At 50.6% G+C, this 15,062-nt stretch overlaps 1 protein-coding gene across 2 annotated transcripts in view; it reads left to right on the forward strand.

The window, feature by feature from the left end:
• DNAAF8 (dynein axonemal assembly factor 8) overlaps window positions 1-15,062 on the forward strand; it is a 1,512,143-nt gene that overhangs the window by 542,540 nt on the left and 954,541 nt on the right. For both annotated transcript variants that reach the window (XM_069646874.1, XM_069646873.1), the window contains exon 11: window positions 3,090-3,263. In XM_069646874.1, the coding sequence (XP_069502975.1) occupies window positions 3,090-3,263 (174 nt within the window). The remainder of the gene's footprint in view (window positions 1-3,089; window positions 3,264-15,062) is intronic.

Raw genomic sequence — 15,062 nt, forward strand, 5'->3', positions numbered from 1 at the left:
CCTATTCATAATCTTAATTTGGCGAGATGTTTCTGTCAAGCCTAATGAACAAAGTCTCACATTCTCACACAAAAGTGACCAATGGTCCTCAGTAATGTCGCTCCCAATCCTCCGACCCCATTCCCCTCTCAACACGTCGTCACTTTTATAATTGGCCACTATCAGTCATATATACGACTAACCAAGCCACACTGACCCACCATATGGTTCTTTGATGTCACAAGCTACTGTAGGTTCCATTAAAAACACAGGGTGCGGCAAATACAATATAAGGCTTTCACCTATGTACACTGCATAATACAAACTATGTACACTGTCAGGATGCAAACTGTGTACACTACATAACACATTTCCTTGCCTTCCAAACAAATAAAGAAGGAAAAGAACATGAGATGTGCCTGTGAAATAACAAACATGTGATAACAAAACCAGTGAAGGCAAGCACACTAAGAAGCTTGTTAGTTCCTTTGCGTCCACAAAGTATGTAATGATCTTTTAACTGCACGCTCCTTAGTCCACACTTTGCCTCCCTCCAACTGTACTGCTGCTCTGGGCTCACGCAAAGGGAACGAGAGCAGCACCGCAATTCAACCAGGTCCATGCTCTGGGTTCAGGGGCTCATGATTCTCTCATCCACGCCAGCAGAATGGCAATGTCAACACGGCACACCAGTACCCATTTGCCTTGTGCTTGCCAGTGCTTTGATTGGAGTCGCACCGGCTCCCAAATGAGCCAGTGCGCTGCTCCTCACTTTAACGTTGAGCAATGCTCTGCAGTTTGTACTCCGTCCGCTCCCTCTCAGCAGCAACTCCAGGCTCGTTTTCTTTTCTTCATTTTCAGCAAGCATCAACTAGGCACGTTATGTGTCCTCCGCACCGCTGCCTTTCTCCTCTGCACCCCAGGCATCAGCTCAACTCGTCGCCAATATAATAAAGGTCCAACACTGTTACGAAATAAGTGAACACTGGTCACAACAATTGGGCTGCACCCTCACTCTCTCTTGATCAGCTTCTAACTGACACCAACTCTAGTCAATCATAGGGTTCTTTGATGTCACAAGCTCCTGTAGGTTCCATTACAAACACAGGGAGCACCAAGTACACTGTAAGGCTTTCAACTATATACACTGCATAATACAAACTATGTTCACTGTAAGGATGCAAACTATGTACACTATGTAACAGACACCCCAGATAGCGGCTTCCCTTCCCTGGCCATATGGGAAGAGAGTGTAGATATCGCTGGATTCATCACACTGCCTTTCTGGAATACTTTGACCTGACTAATGCAACAGTTTAGCTGTAGTTGCTTTCATGCAATGGACATTGATCAACAGACCAGACCAGTCTGGACTGCGTATTCAACTTGCTTATTCTTGTTCTTTACCATTTACTAAACGGAAAACAGAACTTCTAATCCCTTGCTCTTGTTTTTGCCCCCTTTCTAACTTCCCCAAACTCAGAAAGCTACTCAAATCAAATCTTAAACATAAAGTCTTTGGGTAGTCTTTGTTTTGCAGTCCTACTAATTCCAGAATCTTTCACAATTAAAAACAATCTGATTCCTCCCTGAATATCTTTAGTTCTTTTTTCATCAAATGCAATGCCATCCGACTTGTCGCCTGTGGACGTTGGAATAATACCCCCCAATCCATTTTATAGGTGCTGTGATGTTGTTGTGTCTCCGCCAAGCTATAGAAACTGTATGAGCTTCTCTGACTGGGAACAGAATGTCACAGTTTCTACCAGGGATTTTGAAGAGGGCCTTGTAACCTAGTTCAAATGGGTCTTGATTGCTACCCTTGTCTCTCTTCTATTCCTTTTCTGGTCCTGGCCCTTTAGGATGAAATTCCACCCGCTCATGCCTCCTCCCATTGTGGTTTCAAGCCCTCCTGTCCAGCTCCCCCCACCCCTTGTCCAAACCCCGCCATCTGCTGATTTTCCTGTGCCCCCACTTGACCCCTCCTAATTTTCTCCTCTGTGGCCTTCTGATTTCCTCCTCTGGACTTCTTCCTCTGGTTACCACTTCATATTTCTTCTGCCTCTATCGCCTTCAGGCTCCTCTACTCCTTCCTTTCTCCCACTAACCTCCTTCTTAGACCTCTTTCCTTAATCGCCAACTTTCTCCAAACTTTGCTTGCTATGTCCTTCAGACACCCAGCCCACTCTTTACTAGGCCAAGGCTGTGCGGTCTGATTATGAAGGGATTTGAATTGGCTCCCATTAAGTGTACCTCTTACCTCAGTTGTTTGAGTTTTCTTGTACGGCAACCATACTACTGATTTAAAAACTGTGTCTGCCATCTTGGAATGGCAGAGTCTGTTTTTCCACAATACTTGTCTGCCCTCAGATTTAGCTTTGCAGGTCATGGGTAGACTCCAATGTGGGCTTTCTTCAACCGCAGGTATTGTTTCATGGAGACGCTAATATATTGCATTGGGGGTGACTCTTCTCAAAAGAAATTTTGGTTATGGATGTGTTGTCCCCTTCCCACTGGCGGGGACTAAGTTGGGGTGACTATGGGATCCTCCCCGATATCCCCTCTGTGAAATCATCCACTCGCTTAGGGATTTAACCTGCCTCGCTAGGGCAAGGGACTTTTTACCACTATTCTGGATCACCATTGCAAGAAAGGAAAATAGTGAAGATGGGAGAAGTTGAAGGTGGGAAAGAGAAAACGAGGTTGCCGCAGAAGAGAACACTGGCACATTTTTCTTTAATAAAGGTTGTTCAAGGGTGGTGAAAGTAAAGAGGGAAATGGCAGATGAGTAAGCCATTTAGTGAACAGAAGGAAAAAGAAAGGGGTGATCTGTGTTTATTCCCCTCAGTCTTTTAGGCATTCCAATCATCCCTCATGGCCCACCGTTAGGGTACAAAAAGGAATCTGTTATGACGCTGATTTCCTAGAGGGCAACCTAGCAGATCATTTATACCAATGTAGGCCAATTCCAGGATGCTTGGGACTGCATGCGTAGCCTAAACATATAGGCTTATGGAGAAGTGAGATGATGTTTCCCAGTCTACAATAATGTTTCTATATTCTGTAATGCTGTATGTATATCACCAACAAAACCTCTTTGCAATTTCCAGGTTCCAGCTATCAATGTGCAAGGCACTGACAAGTGGGATGGCAGCACTGATGCCCCTTTTCAGGTGGTGGGACTGCAACAAACTTGGCGAGAAGATGGTTTGGCACTCTACGCTTGCCTGGTTCCAATCCCTGAAGTTGTCCAGGAGAGCAGCCCAAAATCACGGAAGCATAAGGTCAGTGAAGCTCCAGGATCTGCCGTTTTTTTCATGATTGCCATGCATCTGGTAAGCACAACAATTTTTTAGGTAGCAATTAATGTGAGGGTTAGACCTACCTGAATGAGACTTGGCTAGTAAAGTGAAACGCCTCATTGCAAACCTGTGTGAATATGCCTTTATGTGGACTTGTCTGAGGCCTAGCACGGGTGGTATTTCGAAACCCTGGTACTATAATGTGTGGGAACCTATACTGAATGAGGTAAACTTGGTGCCTGTGGCATCAATAATAACTGGGCATATTGCATTCTGCTGCTTATAGTCCTGTCCGAATATCAGTACCGAGTCAAGTAGAGTGTATATTGGCAAACAAAGGCACCTTGGGAATCTGCACATTATTAGTCATAGTACGGTGTATGGGACATATATTTCTGTTGGGCCCTTCCACAGAATGAGGAAAAGGGTATTCTAGGACATGTTTGAACTTATAAATTAAAGGAGAAAAGTGCATTCTGGGAAATGCAGTCCTATGAAGCCTATGTACGTTGTGAAAGAGAAAGCATTCTGACATGTGTTCTTGGTCACAAACAGTTGAAATGTGGGTATGTATAATTTTTAGCAAATTGAGATGGTAGTATAAAATACTCATTGGCATCCTGCATGCTCATGTGGTGGTAGAAGTACCTAACCTACCACACATGAATGCTGGGCATTAGGCTATCCAAAATGAGTTGCTAGGGGTGGGCTATCGGATCATTTATCAGATCATATTTGGAATGCGTGTCTTTAGGGAGCATGTGAAGTTAGTGCCTTGCTAAAGAAACCTATTGTCACAAACGAAGGGAGGAGAGGGTATCGACCCCCTCTCACGAACCACATTAGCCGAATAGATCGACCCTCCCACTGTGGTTAGCATGGGCGCCTGGATATCAGTGAAACAGGTAACCATGTGGCAGCCAATGGGGGGAGGAGGGATTAGGGAGAGGTTGTGGATAGGTAGGGGGAGTTAGGGATACCGGAATGAGAGTAAGGAGAACATGTATTGGATGGGTTGGGGGATGACAGGAAAAGATAACACATGCATAAACAATTCAGTAAAAACTTCAACCCTGTATTCCTTAATACTGGACTTCACAACCTGACCATTCCCACCAACACCTGAATCCTATTACCCTGCTTGTTGAATCCATATCACATAGACCATGAAAGCACATATCATGGAGGTTAATGCAGCATAACACAAAGGACATAGAACATTATTATATGCGATGCAAGATATGACTGAGAGCAAGCAGTATGGCACAGACAAGGAAATTCCCATTCCATAAAAAACAAAACACATGGCCCTTAGGGCTAGCAACAGCAACCAAACATACATTACATTGAGGAGCGCCCCTTCCAGATTGCCTGAGGAGCAACCCCTATCTCTTCATCTAATGCACAGAGTATCTTGCCTCCAACTTTCCTATCAGAACATGCAGCGTGCCTTTCTCTCACTGCATATGGGCTTCAAGTGACATTAATCTGTATGCTATTTAAAGTTCCTCAGAAGTTCCGTAACGTGTCAGTACGCGGTTGCAAAATACCGCATTTTAGAGTGTCCAGCTCCTCTGGTAACAGTCAGCGTAGTGTGTATGCATTTGTCTCTACACACCCTCCCCTACATCATAAGCAAGGTTCCCCCACTGATCTGTACTTCCGGGTGCCTCGCGAGGCAACCCGGACCCTGAAGAATGACGCAGAGCACCTGCCAGGCCGCCTTTGTTCACCGCCGAGGCCCGGGCATATAAATCAGCATTCCTTCGGCGTCCCAAGTCTCTTCAGATCTCCTCCAGCAAACCACTGTGACCGCCCATGCTGCATACCATTAATTATCCGCATCTGAGCACGGGCGGCCGGCGTGTTAAGATGATGCCTAATTAATATCAGCTGGAGCAACGCAAGAAGCCCAGAACTACATGCTGGCCCCCGGAATGCTGGGTAATGCAGTTCTGCACTTATTTTCTGCATATAGTGTGCCTTCTCCTGCCCCAAACCCAATTCCTGACACCTATGCTATGGGCTAAGCTAGTCCCGGCCCTTTCCGCATAGATGATTCATGCTTTTGAAATTCAGCCCAAGAAACCAGAGACAGCCTGTATCCTTTAATGTCACGTAGTGTGAGGAAATCCTCTACCTGTGCCGTTTGGGTGATGGATGGAGTGGTCACCGTGATCCGGTGCTGTGATGCTGGGACCATATATGGCAGGTCCCCCCGACCACCCGGCCTCCTCCCATAGCCGTGGCAGGGCATTGTCACAAAAGATATGCCCTCCCCTTTAAGAGTTTCTCAGGCGTGTGAGCCAACTTAAACCCTCTTTTTTTAAAAAACGTTTTTATTGGTTTTGGGTACAACATACCAACAACAACAAGCAACAAATGAATTCTCTTATAATACAACTTGCATCAGCGGGAGTAGCAAACAGTCTTGTGTATTGGCGCCCTTTCCTGGCTTGCCCCGTCTCATAACCACTGTCCTCTGTGCGTGTGCAGGCCTGCCTTCCCAAGTGGGGGTTCTTGCACTGGGCAGTCCATCTTTGCCTTACAGCCTGTCCCGGTGGTGCCATGCCTCCATGGTTCTGTCAGGCATGTGATTATGCGTCTTATTTCTCAGAAGTCTCTGTGCAGCTCTCGGCACTAGATGCGAATAGCCCCTGTACTAGCGTGTTCCATTCTGTTATTTTAATGCTGTTCTCGCATGCACCCCTCTGCAGTGCAGTAGTCCATACCGTCGACTCAGCCAGTGCCCATTTGTTTAGGTCCGCCCACCATGCCTCCACTGCCAGGCCTTTGTCGGATTTCCAAGCTATCGCTATTCAGTGTTTCGGTAGGATGCTAATTAAGCCTTTCATTTTTCCAGGTGCGTTTTCTGCCGGCCTCCCCTTGGGAACAGTCCGAGTAGGTAGGACTCTGGTGTCCACGCTTGCATTTGAATTCCTCCAGCCACGACTCTCAATCTTATTTTCCCAAAATTCCACTATCACGGGACAGGTCCAGAACATGTGCAGCATGTCTGTGATGTCCCCATTGCACTTTGGACAAGTGTGGTTGGCTTTGCACCCCATTCTAGACATTCTGCTCGGGGTGAGGTAGGGCCTGTGCGTGATAAACAATTGTGTTGGCTGAAACCTTGCGTTCCTGGAGACCTTGTTTATGTATCTTAAGGCTCTTGCCCACTCTTGGTCCGTAAGGGTTTTCTGAAGCTCTAATTCCCATTTCCCCTTTGCTAGGAGCTCTGGGGTATTCTGAGTCCATAGAAGCAGCGCATACAGTCTAGACACAGTGTGCCCTCCTTGTGCCACATTATACCATGTAACTAGCACCCCATCTGTCCCTTCCCTTTTTTTCATTACTGACACCATACCTTTGTATAGCATAAATTGGCCACTATGTATGCCGCTTTCTTCCATTAGGGTTTGGAACGCCACCCACTGGACCTCCATCCAGAGGTCCCCTATTTGGGCTATTCCTTTGGCCTCCCAATGTCATTGCTATGTCTTGAGCGCACCTTGTTGGTCATTCACCAACCCTGCTAGGGGGACATGTACCGGACAGTGATCTGGGATTTTCAAAATGTTCCATGCTCTCCTCCACAGGGATAGGCCCAATGTGATGAGCATGGGAGCTTCTGGTGCTTGGGCTGCATCATCCATATGATCTCCCTCAGATAGCAATGTTTTAGAGCGGGCTGTAAGATTTGTGTGTCTATGGAGGTCTGCTCTCCCAGCCAGTTCACCATAAATGGCAGCTGTCCTGCCAGATAGTATAATTCGTAGTTAGGTAGTTTCATCCCACCTGAATCATAATCTCTTTGTAGTGTACCTAACGCTAGTCTATTCCTGCCACCTCCCCGGATGAATTCCCTCACTGTTGTGTTTAGTTGGCTAAATAATTTCTCCAGCATGGGGTCTGGCATGGATTCAAATGCTCATGAATATTCCCCGTCGTCAGGCCGGGAATCCTCGGTAAAGGAAAAAATCAGTATCAGTTTCGTTTCTGATCTGTCTTTCTTAGTTGTAACCAATCACTGATCTCTGGGTCATACTGCCCACAGCCAATGACTGCCCTCTCCCTAAGCCCCTCCCCTGGCAGCCATCCTCAGATTTTTAACGCACGCTCAAGTGTTGGGAATCCTTGTGTTTAGCTCTCGAGCTTTTGCTGCGTCTTCACGCTTTTTCAAAGAGAATTTCTAATTTTTCGGTCAAATAGAGCCTCAAGCTCCACCGTCTCTACATCCGATTAACGGGGATCTGTGTCGGATTGTTCTACGCCCCTCAAGGATGAAGATTTCGTCGAGTTACGCTTCTTGGAGGAGTCCAGGAGTTTCTGCGTCCTACCCGAACATGGCCCAGGAGAAAGGAAGCTCGACGCCTGGAAAGCTGTTCAGGGTTTGCCCTGGATGCCAGCTGCAGAATGTGTTCAAGGAGGACGAGCACTCAAAATGTCATGTGCCTTCATGAGGACAAAACGCACGTGGAGAAGAACTGTGCGTTTTGCGGGAACATGTCGGAACGGACCATCAGGGACCGACACCTTTGTCCCTCCAACTGGCTGGAAGGAAAGAGCCCGTCAGGTGAGAAGAAGAAGTCTGAGCAGTCTTCTAAGTCCTGTGAGGGCGCCCCGGTGGCGGGGGCCAAACAGAAGGCAAAGGACCGCGAGTCCACGGGCACCGGGAGCACCGAACGGTCGGGCTTTTCGGCTGCCAGGCAGGGCGCATTCTCCCCAGCGCCATCAACCACGAGCCAACGCTCTGGCTCAGGGAAGAGGAAGGCCGAGAACCCGGCGAACTTCTGGAGAGGCCCCGGCCGAGCTTGAAGGATCCGACCGAGGGGGAGCGAGGCAGTGACCCTCCCCCCAAGGTGAAGGCCACAGGCCCGCATAAGGGGGCAAAGGCCTTGATTCACCCGGCCAAGGCCTCTATCAAGGAAGTTGCAGCGGCCCTGGTGCAGCCTGTGGAGGCTACACCAGTGGCAACGACCTCGGGCCCAGAGTCTCCCTGCCTCCGCAGAGGGAAGCCTCTTTCAGACCCATCGAAAAGACCCCCGTGAAGACCCCGGCGGAAAAAGAGGGGGGGGGGGCCGGTGGCCATTGTGGACACGGACACCGCATCCGAGGAGGAGCTGTTAGAAGTCTTAGAGGGCCTCGACGAGGGCGTCGAACAGGCCCGTTCCCACGGGAGGGATCCCGACGAAGGTGACGACGAGAGCGACGGCGGCACCGGCGAGGGTCCTAGTCACCCGTCGCTTCCGGAGCCGCAGGACAACTCAGCGGCCATTTTGTTGACAATACAATCGTTATGTTCGGAGATAAGGATGAGATTGCCCTTACCAACCACGGAGGAAACCGTAACCAGGCTCGACGGAGGAGCCAGAGCCTGGCCCGGCGGGAAGCCCCCCGAACAAGAGAAGACGGATCCATCCAGCCCCGCCTTTTCAGCCCTCGTGGCCTACTCAACCTTTGCCCACGTGCCCCGTCCGTGGGGATGACACGGGAACGGACACGGCCACGACGGGTACCGACGATGACGGCAGTGACGACGGGACGGAGCTCCCATCGCCCCCAGCCTGGGCCTTCCCGCTCGACGAGATTGAATCTTTCCATGCAATGATCGCCAGGGCATCCAAGCTTTTTCAGCTCTGCCCCGAAGAGAAGAAGGAAGGTTTCCTTTACCAACGATGTGAGGCCAAGAGGAAAACAGTCCTCGCCGTGTCTCTGCTGGATGACATCTGGGACGAGGGCCTCACCCTTCTCAAGAACCAGTCTACGACACCTGCCAAGAGCGATCGGTATGAGAAGAAGTACCGGGTCCCCGACGCGGCCCCTTTGTGCCTTAGGGCACAACCGACCCCTGACTCGGTCATCTCAGGGGCGGCCAAGAAGAAAACGGGGGTCATCAGCCTCAACGTCAACATCCCCGCCGTACGGCGAAGGAAAGAAGCTGGATGCAATGGGACGACGAGTTATCTCGTTGGCGGCAACAACGATTAAGGCGGCCAACACCCTCGCAATCGTGTCCCACTACGACAGGGAGTTATGGTACAAGATCGCCCCACTGTTGGACTTCCTACCGGACGACAAGAGGGCCGAGGCCCTGGAGATCTTGCAAGAAGGCGAAGTGGCGTCGGATCACGCCATTACGGTGGCAACGGACATTGCCGACACAGGTTTCCGCCAGCTAGGCAACAGCGTTTGCCTTAGACGAGGAGGGTGGCTCAAGACAACGGATTTCCGCCAGGACGTACAAGCCAAGGTTTTGGACATGCCGTTCAACGGGAACAATCTATTTGGGAAAAGAGTGGATGAGTCCCTCCAAAGCGGACACAGAGACAGCTAAGGCCCTAGGCGTTCTCCGGTAACGAAGGCCGTCCTTTTGGAGCACCGGAGGCAAGCAGGGTGCCTCCAAGGGATTCGGCGGTGGCTCATCTACATACCGCCAAGCCGCCCGCTCCTCGTCGCAGGAAGCCTATAGAGGACGAGGCAAGTCGGGTGCGCCCCGCCGTCGTTGCCAGGGAGGCCAAGGCGGCAAGGAGTCCTCCAAGCAAGATTGAACCGACCGTGGTGTCAGGCCCCCACCGAAGCACCCTGGTGGGAGGCCTGCGGGCGAAGTTCGTCAGCGTGTGGGAGTCCATCTCCACCGACCGTTGGGTGCTGGACGCCCTAGCCCAGGGGCACGCCCTCGAATTTCTAAAAAAGTGCCCCCACATTCCACCCATGGCCAGGAAGGAAAATCACGTCCCTCAACTGCTATTGGAGGTAAGGGCGATGCTCAACAAAGGTGCCATCGAGCTCGTCCCGAAGAGGCTCTGGAGTATACTCAAGGTACTTCCTTGTGAAAAAGAGGACAGGAGGATGGCGCCCCATCCTGGACCTGCGATGACTGAACAAGTACATCAAGGCACAGAAGTTCCGGATGGTCACCCTCCAGCACGTGCTGCGACAGCTGGAGGAGGGCGATTTCCTGTCGTCGTTGGATTTGGAGGATGCGTACTTCCACATCCTCATTCTAAAAGGACACCGAAATTTCCTCAGGTTCGTGGACCAAGGACGGCACTACCAGTTCAAGGCCCTCCCGTTCGGATTGAAGTCGGCACCCAGGGTGTTCACCAAGTGCCTCACACCGGTGGCAGCGCGGCTGCGCCTGCAGGGGATCCACGTCTATCCCTACCTGGACGACTGGCTCATCCGAGAAAGGACAAGGGAGCTCGCCGTAGAACACACAGCGAAGACCGTCCAGCTGCTCACGGACCTGGGATTCTCCATCAACTTTCCAAAATCCCACCTGGTACCGTCGCAAGTCGCACTGTTTCTGGGAGCCAAACTCAACATAGTGGCGCGTCTGGCCTCGCTGTCGGAGGAAAGGACGAAGGCCATCCTGGGAAAGGTGCAGCGTCTGCTGGCCACAGACGTAGCCAGGGTGAGGTCATCAAGTCCCTCCTCGGGATGATGTCCTCCTGCATATATCTCGTGCGCCTGTGCAGGCTTCGGATGCACCCTCTGCAAGAGTTCCTCGACGCCCGCTGGATCCAAGCGACGGGCAGCTTCGAGGACAGGATCCCGCTCAACGAGACCTTCCGACGAGCGATCCGGTGGTGGGGCACCCGTGCTCATCTGACGGCGGGCACAGACTTTCAGACCCCATCTCACCAGATAACGGTGACGATTGATGCCTCTCTGGAAGGGTGGGGAGTGCACACCGGAGAACTTCACGCAAGAGGCCTTTGGCTCCCGGAGGAGAAGCTGCTCCACATCAATATCCTGGAGCTCCGTGCAGTGTTCTGGGCCCTCAGGTCCTTTCTCCCGTCCCTCAAGGGCAAGGTGGTGAGAATCTTCACCGACAACACCACCACAATGTTCTACATCCGGAAGCAGGGAGGAACCAGATCCCCAGCCCTCTCCAAGGAAGCCCAGGATCTGTGGCATTGGGCCGTCGCCCAAGGGATGTTTCTGGTGCCCTTTCATCTGGCAGGGATAAAAAACACCATCATTGACTCACTCAGCTGGGAGCTGCGCTCGTGCCACGAGTGGGAACTACATCAGGATCAAGTGGATCGACTCTTCCGACGATAGGGAAAACTGCAGATCGACCTGTTTGCGACGGCGACGAACTCCAAGTGCCAGAGGTTCGCCAGCAGGTTTCCCCAGCCGAGGAGCATGGGCGATGCTTTCTCGTTCCCCTGGGACGGCCTGTTCCTATATGCGTTCCCCCGTTGCCGTTGCTGCTCCGACTCGTCAACCAGCTCAAGAGGTCCCGGTGCAGGATGATCCTCGTCGCACCGGCGTGGCCGAGGCAGATCTGGTTCCCGGACCTTCTGGACTTGTCAGCGTCCCCACCAGTCAAGCTGCCGACGGACGCGGATCTTCTCTCCAGAGAAGGAGGCGCCATACTTCAATACGACCCGGAGTCGCTGAACTTGCGGGCCTGGCTCCTGCAGCACTAGAGTTTGGAGGGTACGATATCCCGGCTGACTGCAGAGAGGTTCTTGCAAAGGCCAGGGCATCCTCAACTCTCAAGTGCTACGGACATAAGTGGAAGAGGTTCTCTGTCTGGTGCTGTGCACAGAAGATTAACCCTCTACGGATTACGGCCCCTTAAGTGTTGCCGTACCTACTGTCGCTGGCCAAGGCTGGACTGCCTCACGCCTCCATCAAGATACATTTGGCTGCGATCTCCTGATAGACCAGAACCACAAGACGGGTGTTCTTGTGGTCCCATCGCCTGGTGAAGGAATTTATGAAGGGACTGTTCCGATCGTTCCTGCCGGTGAAGGCCCCTGCCCCGATGTGGGAGCTCAACGTGGTGCTGACCAGGTTCATGGGGGCGCCATTCGAGCCCCTGCATTCGGCACCGTTGAAGTTCCTGTCGTGGAAGACTGCATTTCTTGTGGCCATCACCTCCGCACGACGAGTGGGAGAGATGCAGGCCCTATCCTGCAAGCCTCCATACTTAACTTTTCACGACACGATGGTGGTGCTGAGGACGCACCCCTCCTTTATGCCCAAGGTGCCGTCGGACTTCCACCTCAACGAGCCCTTGGTGTTACCTGTTTTCTTCCCGTCGCCTTCGTCACCGGCCGAGAGGACTTTGCACTCGCTGGATGTGGCTAGAGCGCTGAAGTTCTACGTGGACCGCACAAAGAGTTTTCGGAAGACATGATAGCAATTTGTGAACTTTGGACCTGTGAACCAAGGGAAGGCTCTCTCGAAGGCTTCCATTTCCAGATGTCTCTCCGGCTGCATCATGCACTGTCATCGGTTGGCAAACCGACCGTTGCCCGGCCGTCCGAGAGCCCATTCGACCAGAGCGATCGCTGCTACTACGGCGTTCCTGACTGGTGTGCCCCTGCTGGACATCTGCAGGGCTGCTACGTGGAGGTCGACTCACACCTTCACGAGATTCTACTGCATCGATCGGGACTCCAGGGAGGAATCCAGGGTCGGCCAAGCAGTGCTGCGCAACCTGTGCGCCTGAAGGTGGTCCTGGTGAGGAGGTAAGAGTTGCTTAATGTTGAGTATATGTAATGCTTAATGTTGAGCCTTTTGCCACCTCCCATGGTTGTGCATGTGTATACTGCTATGTATTCTTGTATTCATGAGCATGTGAATCCATGCCAGACCCCTGCTGGAGAAGGAACAAGTTACTTACGTGTAACTGTTGTTCTCCAGCATGGGTCTGGCATGGATTCACATGCAAACCCTCCCTCCTTCACCCCTGCGGCTCTTCACTTGGTTTTACTGCCACTTTACGTGCTACCAAATCTGAGGATGGCTGCCAGGGGAGGGGCATAGGGAGAGGGCAGTCATTGGCTGTGGGCAATATGACCCAGAGATCAGTGATTGGTTACTACTAAGAAAGACAGATCAGAAACGAAACTGATACTGATTTTTTCTTTACCGAGGATTCCTGGCCTGACGACGGGGAATATTCATGAGCATGTGAATCCATGCCAGACCCATGCTGGAGAACAACAGTTACAGGTAAGTAACTTGTTCCTTCTTGGGTATCTTGTGGGTAAAGTGATACAATAGGCGGGGGAGCACTATTGTTTTCAGCAGGGCTGCTCTGCCTGGCATTCCTAGGGTTAGCGCCTTCCAGAATGTCATGGATTTAGTAACATTTTCTAGGGTTGCCAGCTTATTAGCCCGATGCGATGCTTCCGGGTCGTGGTGTATCCCTATCCCTAAGTAGCAGAAGGAAACCAGGGCCCATTGTAATCCCAGATCATGCAGTTGGTCCTGTGTTCCTTCTCCTTAATGTAGCCAAAGGGTACAAGGAAGATTTAGCTCTATTGATACATATTCCAGATAGCCTTGCAAATGCTGTTACTACCACTGGAAAATGCAGCAGATTGTCTTCCGGGTTGGTGACATACAGAAGAATGTTGTCAGCGTATAGCGAAACTACATGGGTGATGTTTATGCTTATTCCCATATCGCTATACTCTGCCTTCAAGAAGACTGCCAGTGGTTCCAGGGCCAGTATATAAAGCATTGGTGACAACAGGCAGCCCTGTTTTGTGCCACGGTATATTCTCCATGCTGCCGAGACATGATTTCCCGTTTTTGACCTTATCTCTGGGTTTCGCGTATATTAGCCTGACCCATCGCAGAAAATTAGTGCCCATCCTGAAGTGTTCAAGCACTTGCAGAAGCCAATCCCAGTTCACTGAGTCAAAAGCTTTGACCGGGTCTAGGTAGGCAATCGCGCTTTCTTCCTGTCTGTGGTTGGTCTGGTCTATAACGTGGTGCAGTCTTCTTAGGTTCCATAAGGTATTACTTCCAGGGATGTACCCTGTCTGATCCGTGTGTACCACAGTGTTTATAACCTATTTTAATATGTTTGCTAGGATTGTCGAGAGGATCTTACTGTCCTGATTAATCAAAGAAAGTGGTCTATACGATCCACAGTCCAGGAGGGATTTCCCTGGTTTTAGAATGGATATAATCTGCGTCTCTAGCATGCTATCCAGTAGTTGGCTCTGTGTGTACGCCTCTTCGTATGCCTCTAGTAGTGTGCCTTTGTATTTTTTATAGAACTCCCACGGTAATCCATCAGGCCCAGGGGTCTTAGCCGTTGGGAGGCCTTCAATTACCATTTCAATTTCTTCCCACATGCTTGTTATCCGGTCTATTAACCAATTCTAGATAGAAGAAAGGCTTTTGTGTATGAGCTATCTTCCATGGTTCTACTTTATGGTGTAACAGATGCATTCCTGGCGGGTGAGCCCGAGAGGTTTATTGAGCAAATGGAGGTAAATGGTATGGAATACAAATTTATCATTATTTTGTTTAATGCTTGTCTGTGATTATTTCTAACGGAAAAGTTTGCGAAACATCACAATGTTATGTAGCACAAAGGATGTACAATCAAATAAAGTAAATTATAAGGCAGCAGAATGTTTTGAAACCATATGTTTTGTTTGTGTAACCTACACAGTTTATGGTAAGCCTTGACATGTTATTGGATGGGTATCAGGTAATAATGTCCCCATATGTTCCCGTGGAGTCCGTTAGGACTCCATGGGAATGGGGACAGTGGAAACACTGACATGATGTCGCAATCATGCCGGTGTTTCCGTGCATCTCTGGGGGCGGGTGCCGTCAGACCTGGTGGGCGGAACGGCACCCACCCTCAGATCTCATAGTTTGCCGGTCCGGAAAACGGTGCAGGTTCAGTTTTACCAGCACCGTTAATTCCAGACCGGCACACATGCAATGAGGGCCAATGTCTCTGCAGAAAACTGTGACTTTTTTGTAAAGGTACGTTTTTGTGGGGACATT

This window comes from Ambystoma mexicanum, chromosome 2q, assembly GCF_040938575.1.
Source record: "Ambystoma mexicanum isolate Mex_15411 chromosome 2q, UKY_AmexF1_1, whole genome shotgun sequence".
Classification (NCBI taxonomy): domain Eukaryota; kingdom Metazoa; phylum Chordata; class Amphibia; order Caudata; family Ambystomatidae; genus Ambystoma; species Ambystoma mexicanum.